Source organism: Tauraco erythrolophus, chromosome 2, assembly GCF_009769465.1.
Source record: "Tauraco erythrolophus isolate bTauEry1 chromosome 2, bTauEry1.pri, whole genome shotgun sequence".
Taxonomy (NCBI): domain Eukaryota; kingdom Metazoa; phylum Chordata; class Aves; order Musophagiformes; family Musophagidae; genus Tauraco; species Tauraco erythrolophus.
Window position 1 is genome coordinate 32,857,079 of NC_141466.1, and position 23,036 is coordinate 32,880,114.

Here is a 23,036-nt window from a genome sequence, read left to right on the forward strand (position 1 = left end):
TACAAACTAAAGTTCATGAATGTTGTCATATGAACAAGTAATAGCAACTACTTAAAATCAAGTAAAGTTTTCAAGTGCCAATCCTGCCTGGTATTCAGCCCTTCTTCCTGTGCTTTGAATAGAATGGAAATGTTTGAAATTATCAATACACAAGGAAATACTACAGAGAAACTCAAAGAGAAGAAAAAGCTGAGGAATTAGACATCAGTGCTCCCATAAACACTTACTGTTCACAGCCTCAGAATAACCTTGCCACCAAACTGGATGTGTAGAAACACGATTACTTTTATCAGGAAGTGTCAGTAACTTACCAAAAGAACTATGAATACACACAAACTGAGTAAAACACATAAAAAACAGGTATAACATGATAACATAACTACTTTCTAATCTGTTGCCAGATTTTCAGGCACTTTCAAGAAGTGGAAATTATCAGCTACGCTGGCTTCAAACAAGACTCTCATACTCATGGGAAATAAAAGGTAACACTGAGAGTAGGCACTGGAAGATACATAAATCCAAGTGGAAAAAAAAATCAGAATATTTAAGGCAATGCATCTGTGCTACCTTATATATAGCGCTGCATAGAAATACCAGATACAAAGCTATAAAATAGCTTTAAGTAGCCAGTTTAGGTCTTCCAAGCAAAGCAGCTCTCACAGGGAACTACTTCAACACTGGTACTGCTTCTGCTTCAGTTCACACTCAAATCACAATATACCTTATGCCAGCTGTTCCACCTGCTCTTTTCAGCCATGATAAAACTTAAGGAACTCTACTTCTCAGTGAAATAGGGGTAAGTTACTTCATTTACAGCATGCACATCACTGGGAGTTTTTAATAGCAACCAATAATATCATATAAGTGCAGCTATTTACAAAGCTTGTATGTCCTCCCTCTGTCTTGTTTACAGTCCTCACTGGTCTTCTCTCATCACAGCTACACACTGGTATAGTGTAAGTGGCTAAGCATCTATAGTGAATCAGACTCTGGTCAGTGACACACGAATTTATGCCATCTTATTGCAGGATTTACTTGTCCTTTATTATACTTGACATTATGTTCTGCCTGTGTTAAAAGCACTCCTAGTGTGGGCAGAGGTAACTAGGCAAACTGCATGTGTACAACCTCGATAATACTACTAATCCCAGCACGCAAAATAAACTGAAGTGTAAGTAGTATTAAGGACAACCTCTGTATCTGCAACACACTTCATACTAAGTGTTTCTGCATTTTATCAAAGAACAACCTATTTCTCTCTTCAAAGACCTATTTAACTTCATATACAAAATGCATCAATTCATTTATGAGGTCAGAATTACTTACAGGCTGGAAGTCTTGATTATTTCATTTCCAGAACAAAGTCCGTTTGCTTTAGAGAAAACTAATACATACAAAACCAACTGCACACCCAATAAAGGCAAGGAAATTATCTAAAGCTGTTAATTACTGTTTCTGTGCTGACATTGCACAAGGTATAAGTTTCTTCATCCATAATATTATTTTGCTCCTGCAGAAGTGGAAGCAAAATTGAAAACTCAGCAAACTAGACTAAGAGAGCACAACTCTGAGCTGAAAAGGAGAGCGGCTACTCAAGACCAAACTGAGTGAACAGAAGCCTCCAAAAAGTAGATTTTATGGCTGAGCTGAAAGCACAGGGTTGGAATAAAGAAAACACATCGAGGCCTGAACATTCTTCTTCTACAAACCTTCTGGCACGTTCAATTTTAAATTTGGGTTTTTTTTAAATTAAAAACCTGAAGAATAAAAGTTTCAGGAATAGAGATTAAAAAGCTCTAGATATCAATATATTTGCTAAATTTGTCACCTCTGTAATCAGGGCACTGAAGAAACTCAAGCTCAGCAAGCCCTTTAACTTAAGATTTCTGGAGACTCAATTTAAAGTGGTCTGAACTCAGTCAGTGAATACATAACAAAGTTATCCAATACCTGTAACACTTCTCTGAATAACATGACAAATGCCATGTTGGAGACTGACTTAGAAAAAACTGCAGAATAACCATCTAGGAAGCATTGGTTACTAATGCTTAATTTGGATTCTTGACAGTTGCATCCAGTCATCCTCACCGTCCTCATTTGAAAGGATCTATACAGCCACTATGTTCTACACCTTTTGTTCTTTCAGGTTATTTTCTCTTTCTGTTTTCCATAATTATGAAAAGTGATAAAGGGGTAGAAAATGAGCATTTGACAGTGGACAACATATTAGTCCAGGCTGTATGCCCTTAAACAGAGGATTCTATTGAAAAATCTAATATTAAAGTGGATGACAACAGTTTCTGAAACTCTCATAAGGAAAATTACATTGTAGATAAGCTAAAGGTAACTGAAGTGATGTATTTTTATGCAGTCTTCCTTTTTGTACCACAGTAATCTCTCAACTGGCTCAACTGAGAGCCAGTAAGAGGTGTAAAACACATTGATCAACATTTAATTAGCTCTTAAAAGTGTATAGCTTTGCTTTCACACACAATAAGGTAGACTAACATCGAACAGTCAACTTTTGAGCATTATTAGACAAGAGGGCCAAGAGGGCTTTTAAGAAACCAGACAGCTGCAATAACAGCAGGAGCATGCTTATTACATCATGTAATTGTGCAGAAATTTTTACTTTAGCTGAAAAAAAAAAAAAAGCAGCACACTAATCAGGCTAATGCACTTCCATGCTGCATCAAGTTCATGCTATTCTGTTACCATAAAATGAACTCATAGGCAACATCTACTGCTTCTTGCAGACACACCAGCTTATTCAGAGCTGGCTTTGATATCTACACATGGCTTCAAGTGCCTTATTTAATCATAGCTCAAGTTACAAAGATACAGGGTGCTGGAACAAACAACACTATAGCATTAAAAGATGTTACTACATCTGTAGTAACAGTTGGGAGTGGAGGTTTTTGTTCCTTGACTACAAGGAATGATTGACACAAGTCCATGCATCTCCTCAGGATCTACCAAGGCTTTCATAAGGACGCAAAGGATATTAAGCACACAGGCAGCCATGAGATGCGACAACACTCAAGCAGTCTTCACTTTGCCCTACTAGGTTCTTTCAGTCTTTCCGCAAGCCTGGAAGACCACAAATCCTGTTGCAGGACAAAACAAATCAACAAAGTAAGGCAAGAAACCACCTCTAAGCTGAACCCTTCCAAGAGAATTCTTGAGTAGCTTTCAACAAGACCAGATAACATTGCTAAAAGAAATGAAGTATGACTACAAGGAAAGAAAATCCTAGGAGAAACCAGATACACCTAACATGCTCCAAAAAGTCTTAAAACAACTTGTAACATGGCCACGAAGATGCTAACCTCTGTCCGTGCGTTTGATAAACGTATTATGACTCTCCAAGGGCTGTCCCAGCATCTTCCAATGAATGTTATCCTTTTTCTTTAAGATAATCTCTACTTTCCCAATTTTTTCTGCAATATTCACTAAAAGAGAAAAAGATTTCATACTGTTACTTTTAGATACATTTTGTACAAAAAAAATTTTACTTTTCCATTATAATGACATTTTAGAAGGATTAGTCATTTCTCAAGATACGCAGAATTAATCCACTGAATTAAAATATCAAATTAAATGTACTTCCAGCTATCTCTTTATAATGTTTTACAGTGCACTTAGAACAACAAGCACTAACTTAATATGCATAATTAATGTATCCTATTTTCTAAATACATTGAGAAAAGCTTTACAGCCCATCTGGTCAAAAAAAATGCCCATGAATTCAGAGTCCTCATTTACTGGAAATTGGTAACTACCACTATTTACTTCTTCCCTTCTTTTCAAGGCCATTTGAATGAATAATTAAATCCAAGAAAATCCCAGTCTAAGCAAAGAACAGTTTACAAACACACAACAGAACTAACGTCTAATTATTTTAACATTTAGTCATACTCAGAGGGATGAGAGCACCATCAACTTACTACCTTTACAGGCCCAAATGCCACAATTTAAAAAAAAAAAAAATTCAATGTTACAGTTTGATTTGATTCATTGTGTCAGAACCTGGCCATTAAGCAAAGCTAAAGTATCTGATGAGTCAGAAAAACAAACTGAAGTTCCACATTGTGATATTAGAAGAGATACAGAAGTGCTGCAAGAGACAGAACTTACCAGCCAAGTCATCTTGAACTGCACCATCCAGGTCTGAAACAAAAAGAAACAAACTCTATTTTAACCAAAATCATACTTACATTCTAGTCACCATATATACATACAGTTTAAGGCTAGAAATACAGAGTGAACTAAGCCTAGAATCTTATGCATCTTTACCTGGCCCTGAAATTTCAGTCATGTATCATAGTCCCAGGGACTTCTGCAGGCTAATACACAACATGAAGAAAGGCATCATTTTCCCCATTGCTTTTAACAATGACTCGTATAAAGCTAACAATCTGCATTTATCTAAATCATTCCACTTGCTCTTTTTGAATAAAAGCATTTCAATAACCATCAAAAACATGTGAAGAAAAACTTTACACTTTTACATCAACTCCTTACTGCACTTTATTCCACATGTAAAAAATTAAGTACATACTAAACAAATGAAGATGTGAGTTGATAAACAATGAAATTCCTTTACATCAAAGTACTTTGAAGTACTCATCTCTAATGAAAGAGGAATAAAATTATTAATTGGTATATGTAAAACACATAGTAATAAAGTAGAATGAAAATTCAGTATTTTCAACTGCAAAATTACAGTACCTACCAACTTCTACAAGATATGAGTGCTCATCCATGATGATCTCTCCCCTTAATCGTTTGTCTCGACAGTCAACTATCACCAACTCTGCATTCATATCCTTTCACAGACAAGGGAAAAAACAAACAAACCACATTTCAATAAAGTTCTCCCAGAATTCAAGCTGGGTCACAACTGGATCTTGTAATTCTTTCATAAAATACACTTACCTTCTGCTTAGTATATATGACAATGGTGATCAAACTATCTGTTTGGAACCAGTCATAACTGTAAAACAAAAAAATACAGTAAATAAAAAAATATATAGAATCATAGAATGGTTTGGGTTGGAAGGGACCTCAAAGATCATCTAGTGCCAACCCCCCCTGCCATGGGCAGGGAAACCCTCCACTACACCAGGGTGTTCAAAGCCTCATCCAACCTGGCCTTGAACACTACCAGGGATGGGGCATCCACAACTTCTCTGGGCAACCTGTTCCAGTGCATCACCATCCTCACAGTGAAAAACTTCTTCCTTGTATCTAATCAAAATCTCCCCTCTTTCAGTTTAAAGCCATTTCCCCTTGTCCTACCACTACATACCCTTGTAAAAAGTCCCTCTCCAGCTTTCCTGTAGGCCCCCTTTAGGTACTGGAAGGCTGCAATAAGATCACCCCGGAGCCTTCTCTTCTCCAGGCTGAACAGCCCAAACTCTCTCAGCCTGTCTTCAGAGAAGAGGTGCTCCAGCCCTCGGATCATCTTCGTGGAGATGATCCTCCAGAGGAGGACTCGCTCCAGCAGCTCCATGTCCTTTTTGTGTTGGGGACTCCAGAGCTGAATGCAGTGTTTAGGTGGGGTCTCATGAGAGCAGAGCAGAGGGGCAGAATCACCTCCCTTGACCTGCTGGCCACGCTTCTTTTGATTCAGCCCAGGACATGGTTGGCTTTCTGGGCTGGCAATGCACATTGCTGGCTCATGTTGAGCTTCTCATCCACCAGCACTCCCAAGACATTTTCCTCAGGGTTGCTATTCTTTCTTTGGGCATATCAATATATATTTAATTGGCAGTTTTCAAGAAGAGCTTCTTTTATGAATATACAAGCCAGATATCTCTTAAAATAGTAAATAATCTAAGTCCAAAGCCAATACTTTTGAAAAGAATATTAAAATAAAAACAGTGTAATTATGCATCCTGATAATCAACACACCATAGCTAAAATTATATGGCATTCGTTTTACTTAAAAAGCACATGCATCCTCTTCGCAGCATATGAACCTTCCTAACAAGATGATTAAGATAGAATCATAGAATCATAGAATGGTTAGGGCTGGAAGGGACCTTCAAAGGTCATCTAGTCCAACCCCCCTGCAAGGAACAGGGATATCTCCAACTAGATCAGGTTGCTCAGGGCCTTGTCCAACCTGGCCTTGAACATCTCCAGGGATGGAGCATCCACCACCTCTCTGGGCAACCTGTTCCAGTGTTCTACAACTCTCATGGTAAAAAATTTTTTCCTAATATCCAACCTGAACCTACCTCCCTCTATTTTAAAACCATTACCCCTTGTCCTATCATAACTGGCCCTCCTGAACAGCCTCTCCCCATCTTTCCTGTAGGCCCCCTTGAGGTACTGGAAGACCGCTATAAGGTCACCCCGGAGCCTCCTCTTCTCCAGGCTGAACAGCCCCAACTCTTTCAGCCTGTCCTCATAGGAAAGGTGCTCCAGCCCTCTTATCATCTTCGTGGCCCTCCTCTGGACCCTCTCCAACTGGTCCATGTCCTTCTTATGTTGGGGACTCCAGAACTGGACGCAGTACTCCAAGTGAGGTCTCACGAGGGCAGAGTAGAGGGGGAGAATCACCTCCCTCGACCTGCTGGCCACGCTCCTCTTGATGCAGCCCAGGACGCGGTTGGCCTTCTGGGCCGCAAGAGCACATTGCCGGCTCATATTGAGCTTCTCGTCCACCAGTACTCCCAAGTCCTTCTCCTCAGGGCTGCTCTCGATCCAATCACCACCCAGTCTGTATTTATGCCTGGGATTGCCACGACCCAGATGTAGGACCTTGCATTTGGCCTGGTTAAACTTCATGAGGTTGGTACGGGCCCACCTCTCCAGCCTGTCAAGGTCCCTCTGGATGGCATCCCTCCCTTCCAGCGTGTCGACGGCACCACACAGCTTGGTGTCATCGGCGAACTTGCTGAGGGTGCACTCCATGCCACTGTCCACGTCACCGACAAAGATGTTGAAGAGGGCCGGGCCCAACACGGACCCCTGAGGGACGCCACTTGTGACCAGTCTCCACTTGGACATTGAGCCGTTGACCACTACTCTCTGAGTGCGGCCATTGAGCCAATTCCTTATCCACCGAGTGGTCCATCCATCAAACCCATGCCTCTCTAGTTTAGAGAGAAGAATGTCGTGCGGGACAGTGTCAAAAGCTTTGCACAAGTCCAGGTAGATGACATCCATTGGTCGACCCTTGTCCACCGATGCTGTCACCCCATCGTAAAAGGCCACCAAGTTGGTCAGGCACGATCTGCCTTTGGTGAAGCCATGTTGGCTGTCACCCACCACCTCCTTGCTCTCCATGTGCCTTAGCATGGTTCCCAGGAGAATCTGCTCCATGACCTTGCCAGGCACAGAGGTGAGGCTGACCGGTCTGTAGTTGCCCGGGTCCTCCTTGTTCCCCTTTTTAAAAATGGGGGTTATGTTCCCTCTCTTCCAGTCATCGGGGACCTCGCCAGACCGCCATGACTTCTCGAATACAATAGCCAGTGGCTTGGCAGCTTCATCCGCCAGTTCCTTCAGGACCCGCGGATGGATCTCATCAGGTCCCATGGACTTGTGCACCCTCAAGTTCCTCAGATGTTCTCGAACCTGCTCTTCAAGTACAGTGGGCGGTGGTTCATCCTCACAGTCCCTGCTAGTTCTTTCCACAGCTTGGGTGGTAAGACAAGAGGCTTTACCATTGAAGACTGAGGCAAAAAATTCATTGAGTACCTCAGCCTTCTCTATGTCCCGGGTAACCAGAGCACCAGTATCCTTCCGGAGGGGGCCTACATTCTCCTTGGACTTCCTTTTGTCCCCTACATACCTATAGAAGCATTTCTTATTGCTTTTTATATCCCTTGCCAAATTCAATTCCTTCAGGGCTTTAGCCTTCCTCACTTGATCCCTGGTCACTCTCACAGCTTCTCTGTATTCCTCCCAGGCTATCTGTCTCCGCTTCCACCCTCTGTAGGCTAACCTCTTCATTTTCAGTTGGTCCAGGAGCTCCTTGCTCATCCACGCCGGCCTCCTGGTCTTTTTGCCCGACTTGTTCTTCGTCGGGATGCACCTCTGCTGAGCTTGGAGAAGGTGCTCCTTGAATGTGGACCAACTTTCCTGGGCCCCTTGTCCCTCCAGGGCCACCTCCCACGGCACTTTGCCCATCAGGTGCTTCAAGAGGCCGAAGTCCGCCTTCTTGAAGTCTAGGGTACAGAGCTTGCTGAATGGTTTCCTTGCTGCCCCATGGATCTTGAACTCCACTGTGTCGTGGTCACTGCAGCCAAGGCTATCCTTAAGTTTCACATCGCCCACCAGTCCCTCCCTGTTGGTGAGCACAAGGTCAAGCATGGCACCCCTCCTTGTCGGCTCCTCTATCATCTGCAGGAGGAAGTTGTCATCCACGCATTCCAGGAACCTCCTGGACTGCCCGTGCCCTGCCGTATTGTCTCTCCAACAGATGTCAGGGTGGTTGAAGTCCCCCATGAGGAGCAGGGCTTGTGACCGCGAGGCTGCTCCTATCTGGCTATAAAGCGCCTCATCTGCTCTGTCCTCCTGGCCAGGTGGCCTGTAACAGACTCCTACCGTAACGTCCCCTATCCGTCCCCGTCCTCTAATCTTGACCCATAAGCTCTCTGTCAGCTCCTCCTCCGACCCCAGGTGTAGCTCCACGCACTCCAGCCGGTTGCTGACGTAGAGATCCTTCACTCCAGACAAAAGTATTAAACAGCCAGGGTGGCTTCCAAGAGTTATCAATTCCACACACATACCACAAAACGACAGTTCACTTCAACTCCCCAAAATCAAGATTTTATGCTCCTATTCCTAAGAAACAGCAGGTCTTCAAATGTAATTGCTTGTATTGCCTTATACTTACCAAGAAGTAACTTACCGACCCAACCCCAGAAAAGCTACTCCTTTCTCCAGTCTTTTTCATGGGGACCATACATCTGAATCTCATGCCTGGCTCTCCACCACACACCTGTAATTCTCACCTGATCCCAGCACCTTGAAGGCTCTAAACCTAGCAAGTGGAAGCCAACTCAGTCCCCACAACAAGATTAAGCCCTCGCATCTTCTCCCTTCCCCAATGTCCTAACCATTTCTGTCTACTGTTCGGACTCTCTGACAGAAAAGAAGGCAGAGAGAGGATGCTCCCTCCAGCAGACACTCCTGGCAGCCAACACATTCTAGGCTGCACATCTTCCAGTCACACACCAGAACAAGCCAGACACACAGGGGAAGAAAGGTAGCAAGGTTTGGGGAGCACTCCAGAAGATAAGCCACGTTCCATTTGTTCACAAGCCACAGCATTTTACATGACTGCACGTAACCAGCCCAGAGATTACACGGTCCCAGGAGACTCTGATGCAAAGTGCGAAACTGAACCTTGGCAACTCAAGGCATCATGCAGTAAAACGATACCTCAGTGATAACAGCAAGTATATCACAGTGGGGTTTTAGGGCCTGCTTTGCATATTGTAGAAACTTGACTACAGATATCACATCTTAATATATTCCAGCTTGAAATTAAGTTCTTTTCCAAAGCATGCCAACTCATATGTTTATGGACAAATTAACTAAAGTCAAAAAAGAAATCAGCACAGTTGGAATCACTTTCCAGGAGTTTTCTCAGGAAGGAAGGTTGAGGGTCCTGCCAATACAAGCCTTACATTTGTATACGATACAAGGCAGTGCAATTGGTAGAAACCAACAGTGCAAGCCAAGAACTTTGCGTCATCATCATCATCTGCCTATACGGTCAATGTGACCTTTGGCAAGTCATTTAAATCTGAACCTCAACTTTCCTGCTTATAAGAGGATGGCAATGACATATACTCATTTAGCAGAAACATCAAGAACTAACCATGGAAAAAGCCTGCATTTGCTAAAAACTGCACAGAATTATTAAATACAATGTTGAACAGACAACGAAAGACACAAGTTTACCTTGGAGTTAAATCTTTAGCAGAAGCACTCAGTACTTTCTTCTCACGAAGCATACCTACAAAGAACAGAGCCATTAAAATATTTGCTGTGATGCTCACTTAATAGAAACCAGAATCAGAGATGGTGGGGGTTTTTTGTTTGTTTGTTTGGGGTTTTTTATTTGTTTGTTTTAAAATTGAATGTTCTAAATACCCCTCCACAATATTCAGTGGCTTTATTTCCACAGGCAGCCAGAAGTATCCATGTACTTCTTAAATTTTGGTTTTCATTCAGCACTTTCTCTTGGAGAGCAGGCTCCTAAAACATGAAGTTCTACTTCAGAAATTAAGAGTTCCACATACAGAACAATACACAGAACCTACGCGTGCAGCCCTTCTGGTACATGTAGCTTGGTCTTGGTTTCATCTGTTATTAGCTTATGCTCTCAGACTTTGTGATAGTGAAGCATGGAAAAAAGGTTATCTGAATTAATTTCCTTTAATAGAACTATTTGTTTATGCAATTCAGACAAATTCAATTTGGCACCTCTGGTCTAACCTAATTCACAAGTCAAATTTCACATCAGCCAGTTGATACCAGCCTTAATCTACTTTGCACTTTGCTAGGAATTGTCACAGAATTCAGCTACTCACTTTAATGAACAACATGAAACACTCTGAAAAAGCCTTTGCTGGGAGGCGACACTTGGTCAGTCTTTGAAAACACCAACTGTACTAATCTCTAGTCTAACAGAAACTCAACATATTTGGCAAAAACTTGAGCAGAGATGACAGATAAAAGCAACTGCAATCCTTCATCAATTTTAACACAAAGAAGTTATATAGAATCACGATGGAGGAAGCTGCACAGACTGAAATATAGTATGACTTGTAACACCACAGGAACAGTAGGAGTTTTCCTGGACAGTGGTTAGGCAGAGGTCTAAGACAACAGTGTGTAAGTACTGGTTTCAAGCCCATTCAGAAGCAAGTCTTGCAAACCTGAAACAGCTATGCATAAAATAATTAACATATGAACTCTCAGTTACCTAGATGATTATCTTAAAAATGCCAGTAGGTTTCTTAGTTTGACTACAAGCTTAAACACAGTAATTGAGTGGCTCCACCATGTAGGAAGTAGATAAAAACAAAGTGAGCCACTCTAGTGTAATCCAATCTGTCAAAACTATTTGATCATCCAGATGGAGGAATTAACGCAAAGCGATTAAAACTCGAATTGCTTATTCTTTGATCCTTAATTACCCCTAAGTACACACCATCTGTATCTGCCAAGGAAGCTAACTGGCAGAGCAGTCAGATCATTGCAAAAGAAAACCTATTATCTAATGATAAAAGACTTCTCAAAAGGCTAAGCCTTTCTTGAGGACACACATCATATGCTTAGGTTGGCCTCCATGGATAAGCGGAATTCATGGTCATACACACTTCTGCTTGCTTTTACAGGTGAACAGAAATATATGAACAGCCACAATAAAATAAAACGTTCTGGCAAACTAAGTTATTTATGAATTATTCTTAAATAGTGGAAGATGCTACAAGAAGTCACATTGCAATAAAAAGATAATTACTCAGGTGATCAATGAATCAAAGAAAAAACTCTACTGGTCATGGTGGTCATAAATAAAAAAAAAGCTGGTGGTGAAACCAAAGGCTGATGGCAGGTATGAAATGAAGGAGTTTAAGGTGACCAGGATGAACAACAGAATTATAACTGCATCTCACGAGCAAACTTCAGCTTGTTCCAGGAACTGCTTTGCAGAATCCCATGGGATAGCAAGGCTAGTGATAAAGAGTTTCTCACATTATCCTTGTAGCCACACCAGAAAGAGCTGGGTTTGATAGGTGGACTACAATCTGGATAGAAAATTAGTAGGACTGCCAGTCACAAAAGCTGTGATCAACAGTACAAAGTCCAACGGGTGGCTAGTTACAGCTGGTATTCCCTAGGGAACAAGGAATATTGTCTGATACCATCATTAGCAACCTGAAGGGCACACACTGTCCCACTGTCAGGAAGTGCATGAGCAAGAACAAATCCTGGGAAGCAGTAGAAACACGAAAGGTTATGGCTACCATTCAAAAGGACGTAGACTGAAGAAATAGGTCAATCAAAGCTTCAAGAAGCTCAAAGCAAACACAAAATTTTTCATATAGGGAAAAAAAAAAAAAATGATGCAACAAAGTGAGCAGGAGGCCTAGCTGGATAGAAAGGAGCTTTGCAGAAAACTTTCCAGGGACTTAGTAGACAAGCTGACTTGGGGAGATACTGCATACTTGTGGTGATGAAGAACAACTTTATCCTGAGCAAGGGCATAGCAATCAGTTCAAGGGAAGTGATGATTCTTCATTGTTCAGCACTTGTGAGACCACATCTGGAATACTGCGCTTGGTTTTGACTCCTCAGTGCAGGACAAACATCGACACAACAAATCAAGTCCAGGGAAAGGCCACCAAAACGGTCAGCAGCTGGAGCACAGGATATATGAAAAGAGGCTGAGGGAGGCGTGTGTGTTCAGCCTGCAGAAGAAAAGGCTAAGGGCTAAACCCAACTGGAGTCTTCAACTACCTACAGAGAAGGGGGTAGGAGAGAAGGAAGTATAAAGAACATAGCCAGACTCTTCTCAGGGAAGGACGAGAGGCAATAGACAAGTAGCAGTGAAAATTCTGGTTGGGGGCAAGGGAAGGAGGAGAGAAGAAAATAAAGCCAAAATACCATACCCGGCCCTCTTCAACATCTTTGTCGGTGACGTGGACAGTGGCATGGAGTGCACCCTCAGCAAGTTCGCCGATGACACCAAGCTGTGTGGTGCCGTCGACACGCTGGAAGGGAGGGATGCCATCCAGAGGGACCTCGACAGGCTGGAGAGGTGGGCCCGTACCAACCTCATGAAGTTTAACCAGGCCAAATGCAAGGTCCTACATCTGGGTCGTGGCAATCCCAGGCATAAATACAGACTGGGTGGTGAATGGATCGACAGCAGCCCTGAGGAGAAGGACTTGGGAGTACTGGTGCACGAGAAGCTCAATATGAGCCGGCAATGTGCTCTTGCGGCCCAGAAGGCCAACCGCGTCCTGGGCTGCATCAAGAGGAGCGTGGCCAGCAGGTCGAGGGAGGTGATTCTCCCCCTCTACTCTGCCCTCGTGAGACCTCACTTGGAGTACTGCGTCCAGTTCTGGAGTCCCCAACATAAGAAGGACATGGACCAGTTGGAGAGGGTCCAGAGGAGGGCCACGAAGATGATAAGAGGGCTGGAGCACCTTTCCTATGAGGACAGGCTGAAAGAGTTGGGGCTGTTCAGCCTGGAGAAGAGGAGGCTCCGGGGTGACCTTATAGCGGTCTTCCAGTACCTCAAGGGGGCCTACAGGAAAGATGGGGAGAGGCTGTTCAGGAGGGCCAGTTATGATAGGACAAGGGGTAACGGTTTTAAAATAGAGGGAGGTAGGTTCAGGTTGGATATTAGGAAAAAATTTTTTACCATGAGAGTGGTAGAACACTGGAACAGGTTGCCCAGAGAGGTGGTGGATGCTCCATCCCTGGAGACGTTCAAGGCCAGGTTGGACAAGGCCCTGAGCAACCTGATCTAGTTGGAGATATCCCTGTTCCTTGCAGGGGGGTTGGACTAGATGACCTTTGAAGGTCCCTTCCAGCCCTAACCATTCTATGATTCTATGATTCTATGATTCTATACCACTTCACGTTCTGTGAGGGTGGGGTTGCTCATGAGCAACCTGACTTAGCATCGAAGTTCACCCTGCTTTGAGCAGGAGACTGGACTGAACAAGCTCCAGATGTTCCTTCCAATCTACTATTTTAGGATACTCTGAAAACTTTCTGTGCCTATTGTTTTCTTTGTTCTTAGAACACCCAGAACAAGCTTGACCCGTATTTGTACACTCCAAATATTACTAAGAACTAAGAATAGGAATATTTATATTACTTAGGCTAAAGAATTCCAGCTGGTTGAACCTCAAGATCTAGTTTTTTGTACTTGAAACTCTAGCTCAAACTCTCCTCCCATCACCCTTTTCCAGACCACAATTTTTTTTCAAGGTCTGATGTGCATATACTCAAACAGCAGCTTGTTTTCAGATGGTGGAACTGCCCAAGTAATTTTTTTTTTAAATTTATTATTATTAGTATTACAAAAATCATCATCATAATAGTTTGCGTGAAAAAGAAATTCAGTTTAGCTCAAAAGCACAAGTCTGAAAAGATAATTTTTAAAATAGATCTTTGACACATATTTGTTCTCAAACAAAAATGTCATCTACCTGGACTTGTGCAAAGCTTTTGACACTGTCCCGCACGACATTCTTCTCTCTAAATTAGAGAGTCATGGGTTTGATGGATGGACCACTCGGTGGATAAGGAATTGGCTCAATGGCCACACTCAGAGAGTAGTGGTCAACGGCTCAATGTCCAAGTGGAGACCGGTCACGAGTGGCGTCCCTCAGGGGTCCGTGTTGGGCCCGGCCCTCTTCAACATCTTTGTCGGTGACGTGGACAGTGGCATGGAGTGCACCCTCAGCAAGTTCGCCGATGACACCAAGCTGTGTGGTGCCGTCGACACGCTGGAAGGGAGGGATGCCATCCAGAGGGACCTTGACAGGCTGGAGAGGTGGGCCCGTACCAACCTCATGAAGTTTAACCAGGCCAAATGCAAGGTCCTACATCTGGGTCGTGGCAATCCCAGGCATAAATACAGACTGGGTGGTGATTGGATCGAGAGCAGCCCTGAGGAGAAGGACTTGGGAGTACTGGTGGACGAGAAGCTCAATATGAGCTGGCAATGTGCTCTTGCGGCCCAGAAGGCCAACCGCGTCCTGGGCTGCATCAAGAGGAGCGTGGCCAGCAGGTCGAGGGAGGTGATTCTCCCCCTCTACTCTGCCCTCGTGAGACCTCACTTGGAGTACTGCGTCCAGTTCTGGAGTCCCCAACATAAGAAGGACATGGACCAGTTGGAGAGGGTCCAGAGGAGGGCCACGAAGATGATAAGAGGGCTGGAGCACCTTTCCTATGAGGACAGGCTGAAAGAGTTGGGGCTGTTCAGCCTGGAGAAGAGGAGGCTCCGGGGTGACCTTATAGCGGTCTTCCAGTACCTCAAGGGGGCCTACAGGAAAGATGGGGAGAGGCTGTTCAGGAGGGCCAGTTATGATAGGACAAGGGGTAATGGTTTTAAAATAGAGGGAGGTAGGTTCAGGTTGGATATTAGGAAAAAATTTTTTACTATGAGAGTGGTAGAACACTGGAACAGGTTGCCCAGAGAGGTGGTGGATGCTCCATCCCTGGAGACGTTCAAGGCCAGGTTGGACAAGGCCCTGAGCAACCTGATCTAGTTGGAGATATCCCTGTTCCTTGCAGGGGGGTTGGACTAGATGACCTTTGAAGGTCCCTTCCAGCCCTAACCATTCTATGATTCTATGATTCTATGAAATATGAGGTTCTCGGGCACACTTTGATAATGGCAGTGTTTTGAAATTTTGGTGTCTTTTGTTTGAGACAAGTATGAACAAATGTTGAAAAGCGCATTATGCTACACCCACACTGACTGTTATCACTAGCAATATATTCTGAAAACTTCAGCTTTAATTGCCCCTAACATTACATACAAACGATAGTCATAAAAGTCAAGGATACATTTGAGTTGATTGACCAAAGTACACTCCAAACACAATAATTATTTATACATTTTAGATTGATAAGACAAAAGTGTCTTCACTAGTGCCAACTACTTTGAAAAATCAGAGCCCATGCTTCTCTTTCACACTTTCAGACAGCGATGCTTATTTCTAGACTCATTTTGACTTAAATTTACAAGAGCTAAGCACCAAGATGCCAGAACTGAATATGAAAAATCTGATGGAAGATATAACTTCAGGAACTGACCTCTCCTATTTTGGAAAACGTCTTGCCAAACAGGCAAACTGCATAGAATAAGCAAGCAAGAGTATTTTGGCAGTTTCATTGGAAACTACCACCAGAATAATTTCCTATGTCTCCTGACAAGTCATGTGATCTGGACAATAAAAGTTATTGCTAGGTGCAGGAGGGGAAGCAAGACAGAAGAGAGAGGGAATATCACTTATTTCTCTTTACCTGGATCCACTATGAATATGAAAGACACATAGGAAAGCTCTGGACAGCTAGACAAGCACAAAAACTAAGGAATTCATGAATCAAAATAACCAAGAGGAGAACAACATTGAATTAGATGTTAAAATTAGTCTTTTTCTTGAACACAAAGTATTTAATGACAACTAGCTGCTAGTGATATCATTCTGATAAAGCACAGTTTGTTTTCTAATTCCCCCAGTCCTTCAGAGCAAGATTAATAGGTTCCTGCAACTTGTTCATTGCTGAAGAAAAAAAAGGAAAGTCAGGCAGCAGACCCTGTCAAAGTTTAGTGTAACATCTTAAGGCTATAGAGCAAAACATGAACAAATAAAGTCAGTATTGTTTACTTTTATACGATGTATGTTTAACTTTTTGGGTGGCTCAATGCTTGTGCATACTAAAAGGTAAACTGCCTTTTAGAAGTCAAATGCAACATCCACAGAACACAAAGGGAGGGCAAAGAAGACAGTATGAGGAAAAAAAACAAACTCAAATTTACCAGAGAAAGCATGAACAAGTTATCTTCCCCTCACTGGGTCTGCACTTGACACCACCCTGAGAACTTCTCTGGCTCCCTCTTAAGACACATCTAGGTTTCTGCTCCTCCTACCACTCCAAAATTTGACTGCTCTAGACTCCTTTTCCAAAGTTTCAGCCTAGACTTCTCCATGACCAATTTACACCTGTCCTCTTTCATGCCAGTAGATCAGCCTTGAGTTCAAATTGTATTACTGACCTATGCAGGTGTTCATCTTATTTGCTCCACCAACACACTCCCATCCCACCTCATTTCATGGGACTTTATAAATCATATTCTTTTACAAAGTCTCTTATACTAATACGACTAATCAGTCTGTAACATTTCCCTAAAAGCATCAAAATCAAATGCATAGTTCTTGATCACTAGCAACCAAAGCTACCTCCAGCACTCAAGGAAGGGCTCAGTGAAGGCTTGAATGGTTCCCCAACTCTACAAGGACTACTGTCAACCTCATGATATAATTCCAGGACTATACCTGCTTCTCTTAGAGCTACATCAATTGTAAGCCCAGTCATTCTCACAGTTACATTTCAAGTAGTTCAGTCATGGTGTAATCAGCTAATTCATCTCCATTTCAACTTACCTCCCAGTGATGACCTTCCAGCTTTTAGTAGAGACTTATTAATTCTAAGTGTTCCCCAAGATTCTGTCTTGTCTCTGCTACTCCAGCCCCATGGCCACCTAGCTTTTCTGATACAGAGAAGGATCAAAAAGCCTGGCAATTTTGTAGTGGCAGATTTCATAGCACACTAATTTGTGACCTATCTTGTCCGACTTGACCAGAAAGCTTGTCCATCTCATATCTCCCTTACCTATACTACCCTGCTATAGGCTTATAACGTTTTTAAACACTGAATTCACAATACCTGATTAGAATTTTGCCTTCTGTAATTTCCACAGATCACTAGAGCCTCAACATCAGATTAAAATATAAAGACAGACAGAAGTCTGGATAAACACCGCTCATTTGATAATATTCAAATAAGTTTAAGATTCACTCTCCACCTGACTCCAGGTGAATACTTACCATTAAGCTGTTTCTTCTCTTCAGACAGTGTAGAAGACATCTCTACAAGCATTAAGAAAAAACAACGAGCACAACAGTAAGAAGTGACAGCACAGTACTTGCACACATCACGCTAAAGAAATAAGTCAGGGTAAGTATTTTCAAATAAAACTTCCAAAACATTAACAGATTGACTAGGAAGCTTCAAATATCAAGAAGTTACAAATAAATGCAGCACTGATTACTATTCCAAAAGATGATATATAATTTAAAAAATACTATGGTAAAAATGCCTGAAGTTGCACAGTACTAAAGGGTAGGAAATGCAAGAACTCTGGCACTTCAAAACAAACATCACAGATTATCTTGTGCAATTATAAACCTCATAGCTGAGAAGCTTGCTAAATCCGTCAGACTTTTGATGACACTTGTCTCACAACAACAGACTAGACACTGAATCTGACTGACCCAGTGCTTGGCAATCTAAACTCAATCCTTGGCAGAAACCCAGGAAAAAGCAAATCTTCCTATAAACTCCTTCTGTCAAATGGTTTTCTTTGACTAGTTATTATCTCAGTTTTTCATTAAATCTACAGTGTGCTGCAACTACTCCAAACAAACAATAGCAGAAAAGAGAAGATAAAGACCAAGCAGGTGAATTACACAGTGTCAATTCACATACAACGCGCCCAACTCAAGGGGAAAGGTACTGCATCTCTCAATCACATATCCTTCGGTGCATAGCAAATCTGTGGGGAAACTAGTCCTCTGGATGTATCCAAGCCCCTTTCTGCCTTCTCTACATTGCACATTTCAGAATATACCAGTATGAAGGCTTATTTTGTGTTCTCTTTAATGGGAGTCAGGTTTGAGGAAGTGGGAGAAATCAATGTGTGCGTTCTTCCTGCTCCCTTCTATGAAAACCAAAATGTGAATGTTTCTTCCCTGTTCTTCTGAATCCCTCCCAGTGCTTCACATCACAGCAGCCAGGATTAGAAGAAAAATGCCATTGTGAGAAGTGAAGGAAAGACTCCTAGAACAAAGCACAAAGCATACGGTACTGCAAAATTACTTCAGAGCTGAAGAAGATTCGCCTTCATCAGAGGCTTTCATGTTGTGCCACTATAAGGTAAAAACAAAACACTCCACAAGATGAATGGGACAGTTCACCCAAAATTTTTGATGGAGGCTGTATTTGTCTGTGTATTTCAAGGTCAGGTTGGATGAAGCGTTAAGCAACCTGGTGTAGTGGAGGGTGTCCCTGTACATGACAGGGCGGTTGGAACTAGATGATCTTTGAGGTCCCTTCCAACCCTAACCATTCTATGATCCCGCTATACACCACTTTGAGCTTTCTGCCAGGTTAGGTGAGTCATTCCCAAAAAATCATTTCTGACTAAAGATAATTTTGTGTGTTCAAAAGTCTACTCTCATTTCACTACATTTTAACACACTGCACTGAAACTGGAGTTGCAATTTTAAAGACAGTTGGAGGCATTTCCAAGACACAGCCCTACTTCCCTTCCTTGGATGACACCATAGCTCTCACTGAATTAACAACAACAGAACATGCATTCTGACTCCCAAGTTATGTCACCACTGAAGTAACACAGGGACATATACCAACGTGTCTATGAGAAACAGCAGTAGTATTAAAAGATATCAGACAACAAACTAATGCCCATGCTAATGTTTACAGCTCAGTACCCTGAAGGAAAGGCAAGCAGTTTAATGCTGTACAGGTCTGATGAGGGAGATATTGAAATCGCCTCTTACGTGCCTGGGTACTGATGTAGTTACTGCACTGGCCTTCTAGGCAAGTACAAACACTACATGTTTCAGTGCACAGCTCCACCGTAAACCACAGAGGGACACTTGAGAATTTCCTACTACTATACCACCAAGCAGAGTTCCCAAAAGACAAGCTGACAAAACATTAAGTATCACCAGCATCTTCAAAAGACTCTTCCTTCTTAAAACAAAAAACAAAAAACAAAACAACCCCACACAAACCAAAAAAAAAACCACACCTAGCGTATGCAAGGACAAGCTTCAGCTTCGTTAAACAGCTCAGTGAGCAAATCATGGTACCATCTTTCAAAAAAACACCAGAACACAAGAAACAAAAAGTAAGCTAAACAACCACAAATCTTCCAGCAATGCCCCCAAAACCTACATCTGCCTTACCTGCACAGTACTGAGATTGTACCAAAAAGTAAGTACTAACACTTGCCCTACTACCACTCATCCTCTGTCACAAAAAGAAAGCGATGTATTCCATAATGTGAAGTCCTGTCTTTCCTCTACACTTATGAGCCCATCTAATCTTATATTCAAAAACATGCACCTTAATTTAGTATTTTTTTCTTCAATTTTCTTCTATTTTCAAATGCAAATTTTGCTGGATATGGTCTTCTGGAAGGATGCAAGACTAGAATTATTGCTGGCTGATAGTGAAGTTAGTCAATCACGTTTTTGATAATTCAAGAGAGAAGGATACATAACCTCCCAGGACACAAAGTAAACTGTGAGAATTTTACAGTACAGAATTGCAGCAAATTCAGTCTAATCAGTTTGATTCTTAATTAATCTATCAAGTCTGAAATGGCTAAAAGAGACATAGGCAACAGAACTGTTTTTTACACAGCTGGCAACCTTTATCCTGCAAATTTTCCTACAGCAAAATGGACAGAACAGTCCTATTACACAAGAAAGGAGAAAAAGCAAAGAGCAGAAAACGGACTGTCGTAGCTGGCAGTGGCAAAGACATGTTTATTTTTAACTGACTGGCTGTCACAAGAATTCCTTCCAGTTGCACAAAGTTAGCTTAACGAAACTGGCAAAAGTCAGGTTTACTTTTAAGCATCTAACACAGCTGACAAAGTAGCAGTAACGTATCTGTAACACCTCAACTCCACAAAGCAGTTACGCTGTTGACGTTTCTCCACACTTGGCAGCATTTACCTTAAAAGCTCCACACTGGAATTAGCTACCTAGCAACCCGGAGATGTAAAATACTATTCTCTTCATGCATAGACCGAGCTCAACGTACTGTTAGGTGACACGATGTAAGCACTAAGTATGCAGCGCACCTTGTCAGAAGTTGAAGAGCTACAAGAGACAGCTCAATTTGTGAGCTAAATGACACCACAGAATTTGAGAAAAATAGCTGCAAACATTAATACTTTCATGTTTTCACTGCAGTTTTGCTAAGGGTCAATATTCAGTAACAGTGTCTGCTTCCTAGGTATAGGCATTTTTTGCTGTGGCCTACAAATCAAAACAAACACTGAAGATTAAAGTCTCTGAAAACCATCACCAGCATTTTAAGACAATATACTACATCTCTTGCTGTCGCGACTCAGAGGAGTCTGTTGTCTCAGCAAAATTTTCTCCACGTAAATTCAAACCAAGGGACCCAATAAAGTGTTCTGGAAAGAATAACTGTCCATAAAGTGTATTCAAACATCTCAACACATATGCAACTTGCCAGACCAGTGTCTGGTGCTGAAATCACCAGACTGAAAATACAGACTTTTATTTCAAGATGAGAGAGCTGCCTATGACAGTTTGTTCTCTGGGATCAGAAAAAGAAAGACGGATCGAGAAATCTTGGGGAAAAAAAAAAAAAAAATTATTTCTATATACATATGCACATAACACACACATGCGTCTGTTTTCTGATGACTAAAAAGAAGAAATGTAGTAATACATGCTTATAAAAGTCTTCATGCATAAACCAGTTTCATTTTTAAGTATCTGCTGTAAGAAGACTGAACATATGCAACAGGTTTCATCTCCATGCAAGAATAGAGACTCTCCTCATAAATACGACGATTTCTCAGAATTTCCAGATAACTTTGGAATAAAGCATAACAGAAATTACTTCATTCTTAAAAACCTCACCTTTTGGAGCAGCGATAGGCTTGACAGCCATTCTCCCAACAAGACATTCCTTCAGCATCGATTCATAATTGACCCAACGATGAACCTATATTAACAAAATTGGTTTTCACAAGAGTTGTAATTCTTAGTGTATTGTTCTACGCACTGAAATAGAAAAGTTCATTTTTGTACAGAGGCTAATGTAATTAATTTAGCAGATTTTTTTTTTAACAGATAACTCATTATTGCATCATTAAGTACTTATTTTTACTTCTACTACAGATAGCATGTAATTAAGTGAAAAAATAGGACCATTAAAAAAGTGACGACAGTTTAATTTATTCATTTTATGTTTTGCAGTATCTGAACATCATAATCTGAGGTACAGAAAATATTTCAGAAGGGTATTTTATGATGTATGCTATGCAATTAACAGAATAAAGACCCTGTCTTTACCACAAGGGTAATTAGTCTTGTTTAGATACAAGTGAAGGGAAAAGGGTTGAAGGAAACAAAGATACAGAATAGTAGTTTAGCCACACAAACACTTCCTACCAAGTTGCTGTATTTCTGTTTGTTTCTGTTGTACTATCAGTGAATTATATGGAAATTACCTGTTTTAGAAAGTCAAATAAAGTGAAGAAAAAGCAGCAGCTTTATAGACCAGAACTGGAGAACTTGCAGAGGAAATGGATGGCAGAAAAGCCAATTCCGATAGCACATCCAGGATAACATCAAAGGAAAAGAAAAGGAAACAGTGCTTCGTAACAAATTTGAATTGTACGTAGAGATTTAAAAATAAAAACTTTAAACTGGACAAGCTGAGGAGATGAGATAAAGAATACCATCCACAAGTTGTAGCTTCCTTATACACAGATAACAGAAAGAAATGTAGTATTCTGAATGACAGTTAATTTCTCCAGAAATTTTAGAAACACTAGCAACCTACCAAACTCTTAAAGAGGTCAGTATCCGACAGACACGGAATGCTAAAGCAGAGGGGACATCAACAGAAATGCCTCCAGAACAGGAAAGACATCAGCCAGAAATAAAAACGTTAACAGCATATTTTAAGGATCTGAACATCGCTTTCCACTTCCATGACAAAACAAACTAAAAAAAAAAATAAAATGTAGCAAGTACATATCTGAACTTAGGAACAACTTGAGGGGCTTCCCCAAACATTCCTGATGTCAAGACTCCAGTTTCCAAGTGCATCATGCAATACCTGACAGTGATCCAGCTACAGAATTCCAGGCCACAACTTGACACTGGATGAACTTTTAGGAGAGAAACTCCAAATTTCTCGAAACCAAAGAACTACGCCCAAATCCAACACTTCATTTGTGAAAGGATGAACCAAAAATAAACTTAACAAAGTTAAAACATAATCACATCTTTACTTACATTCATTGTTAAAAACGTTTTGCAAATAAAAGCATAACACACTGTGATGCACGAACCGTACAGAAGTAACAGATTTCCTTTCAGAAATAGAGGAGGATTTCTTTCTGCTCTCTACCAGTTTCTCAAACTCTGTGAGTCAAGGAGACTCAAAGTACGTCT

At 41.6% G+C, this 23,036-nt stretch overlaps 1 protein-coding gene across 4 annotated transcripts in view; it reads right to left on the reverse strand.

Annotated features, from left to right (window-relative positions):
- The window catches only part of CYB5R4 (cytochrome b5 reductase 4), a 44,359-nt gene that overhangs the window by 16,181 nt on the left and 5,142 nt on the right, over nt 1–23,036 (reverse strand). For 3 of the 4 annotated variants that reach the window (XM_086631331.1, XM_086631330.1, XM_086631333.1), the window contains exons 4-10: nt 21,492–21,576; nt 17,607–17,648; nt 9,925–9,979; nt 4,939–4,996; nt 4,736–4,829; nt 4,138–4,170; nt 3,330–3,452 (exon numbers count right to left, since the gene is read on the reverse strand). In XM_086631331.1, coding sequence (XP_086487457.1) covers nt 3,330–3,452; nt 4,138–4,170; nt 4,736–4,829; nt 4,939–4,996; nt 9,925–9,979; nt 17,607–17,648; nt 21,492–21,576 — 490 coding nt within the window. The remainder of the gene's footprint in view (nt 1–3,329; nt 3,453–4,137; nt 4,171–4,735; nt 4,830–4,938; nt 4,997–9,924; nt 9,980–17,606; nt 17,649–21,491; nt 21,577–23,036) is intronic. The other variant, XM_086631332.1, reaches the window with a different exon arrangement.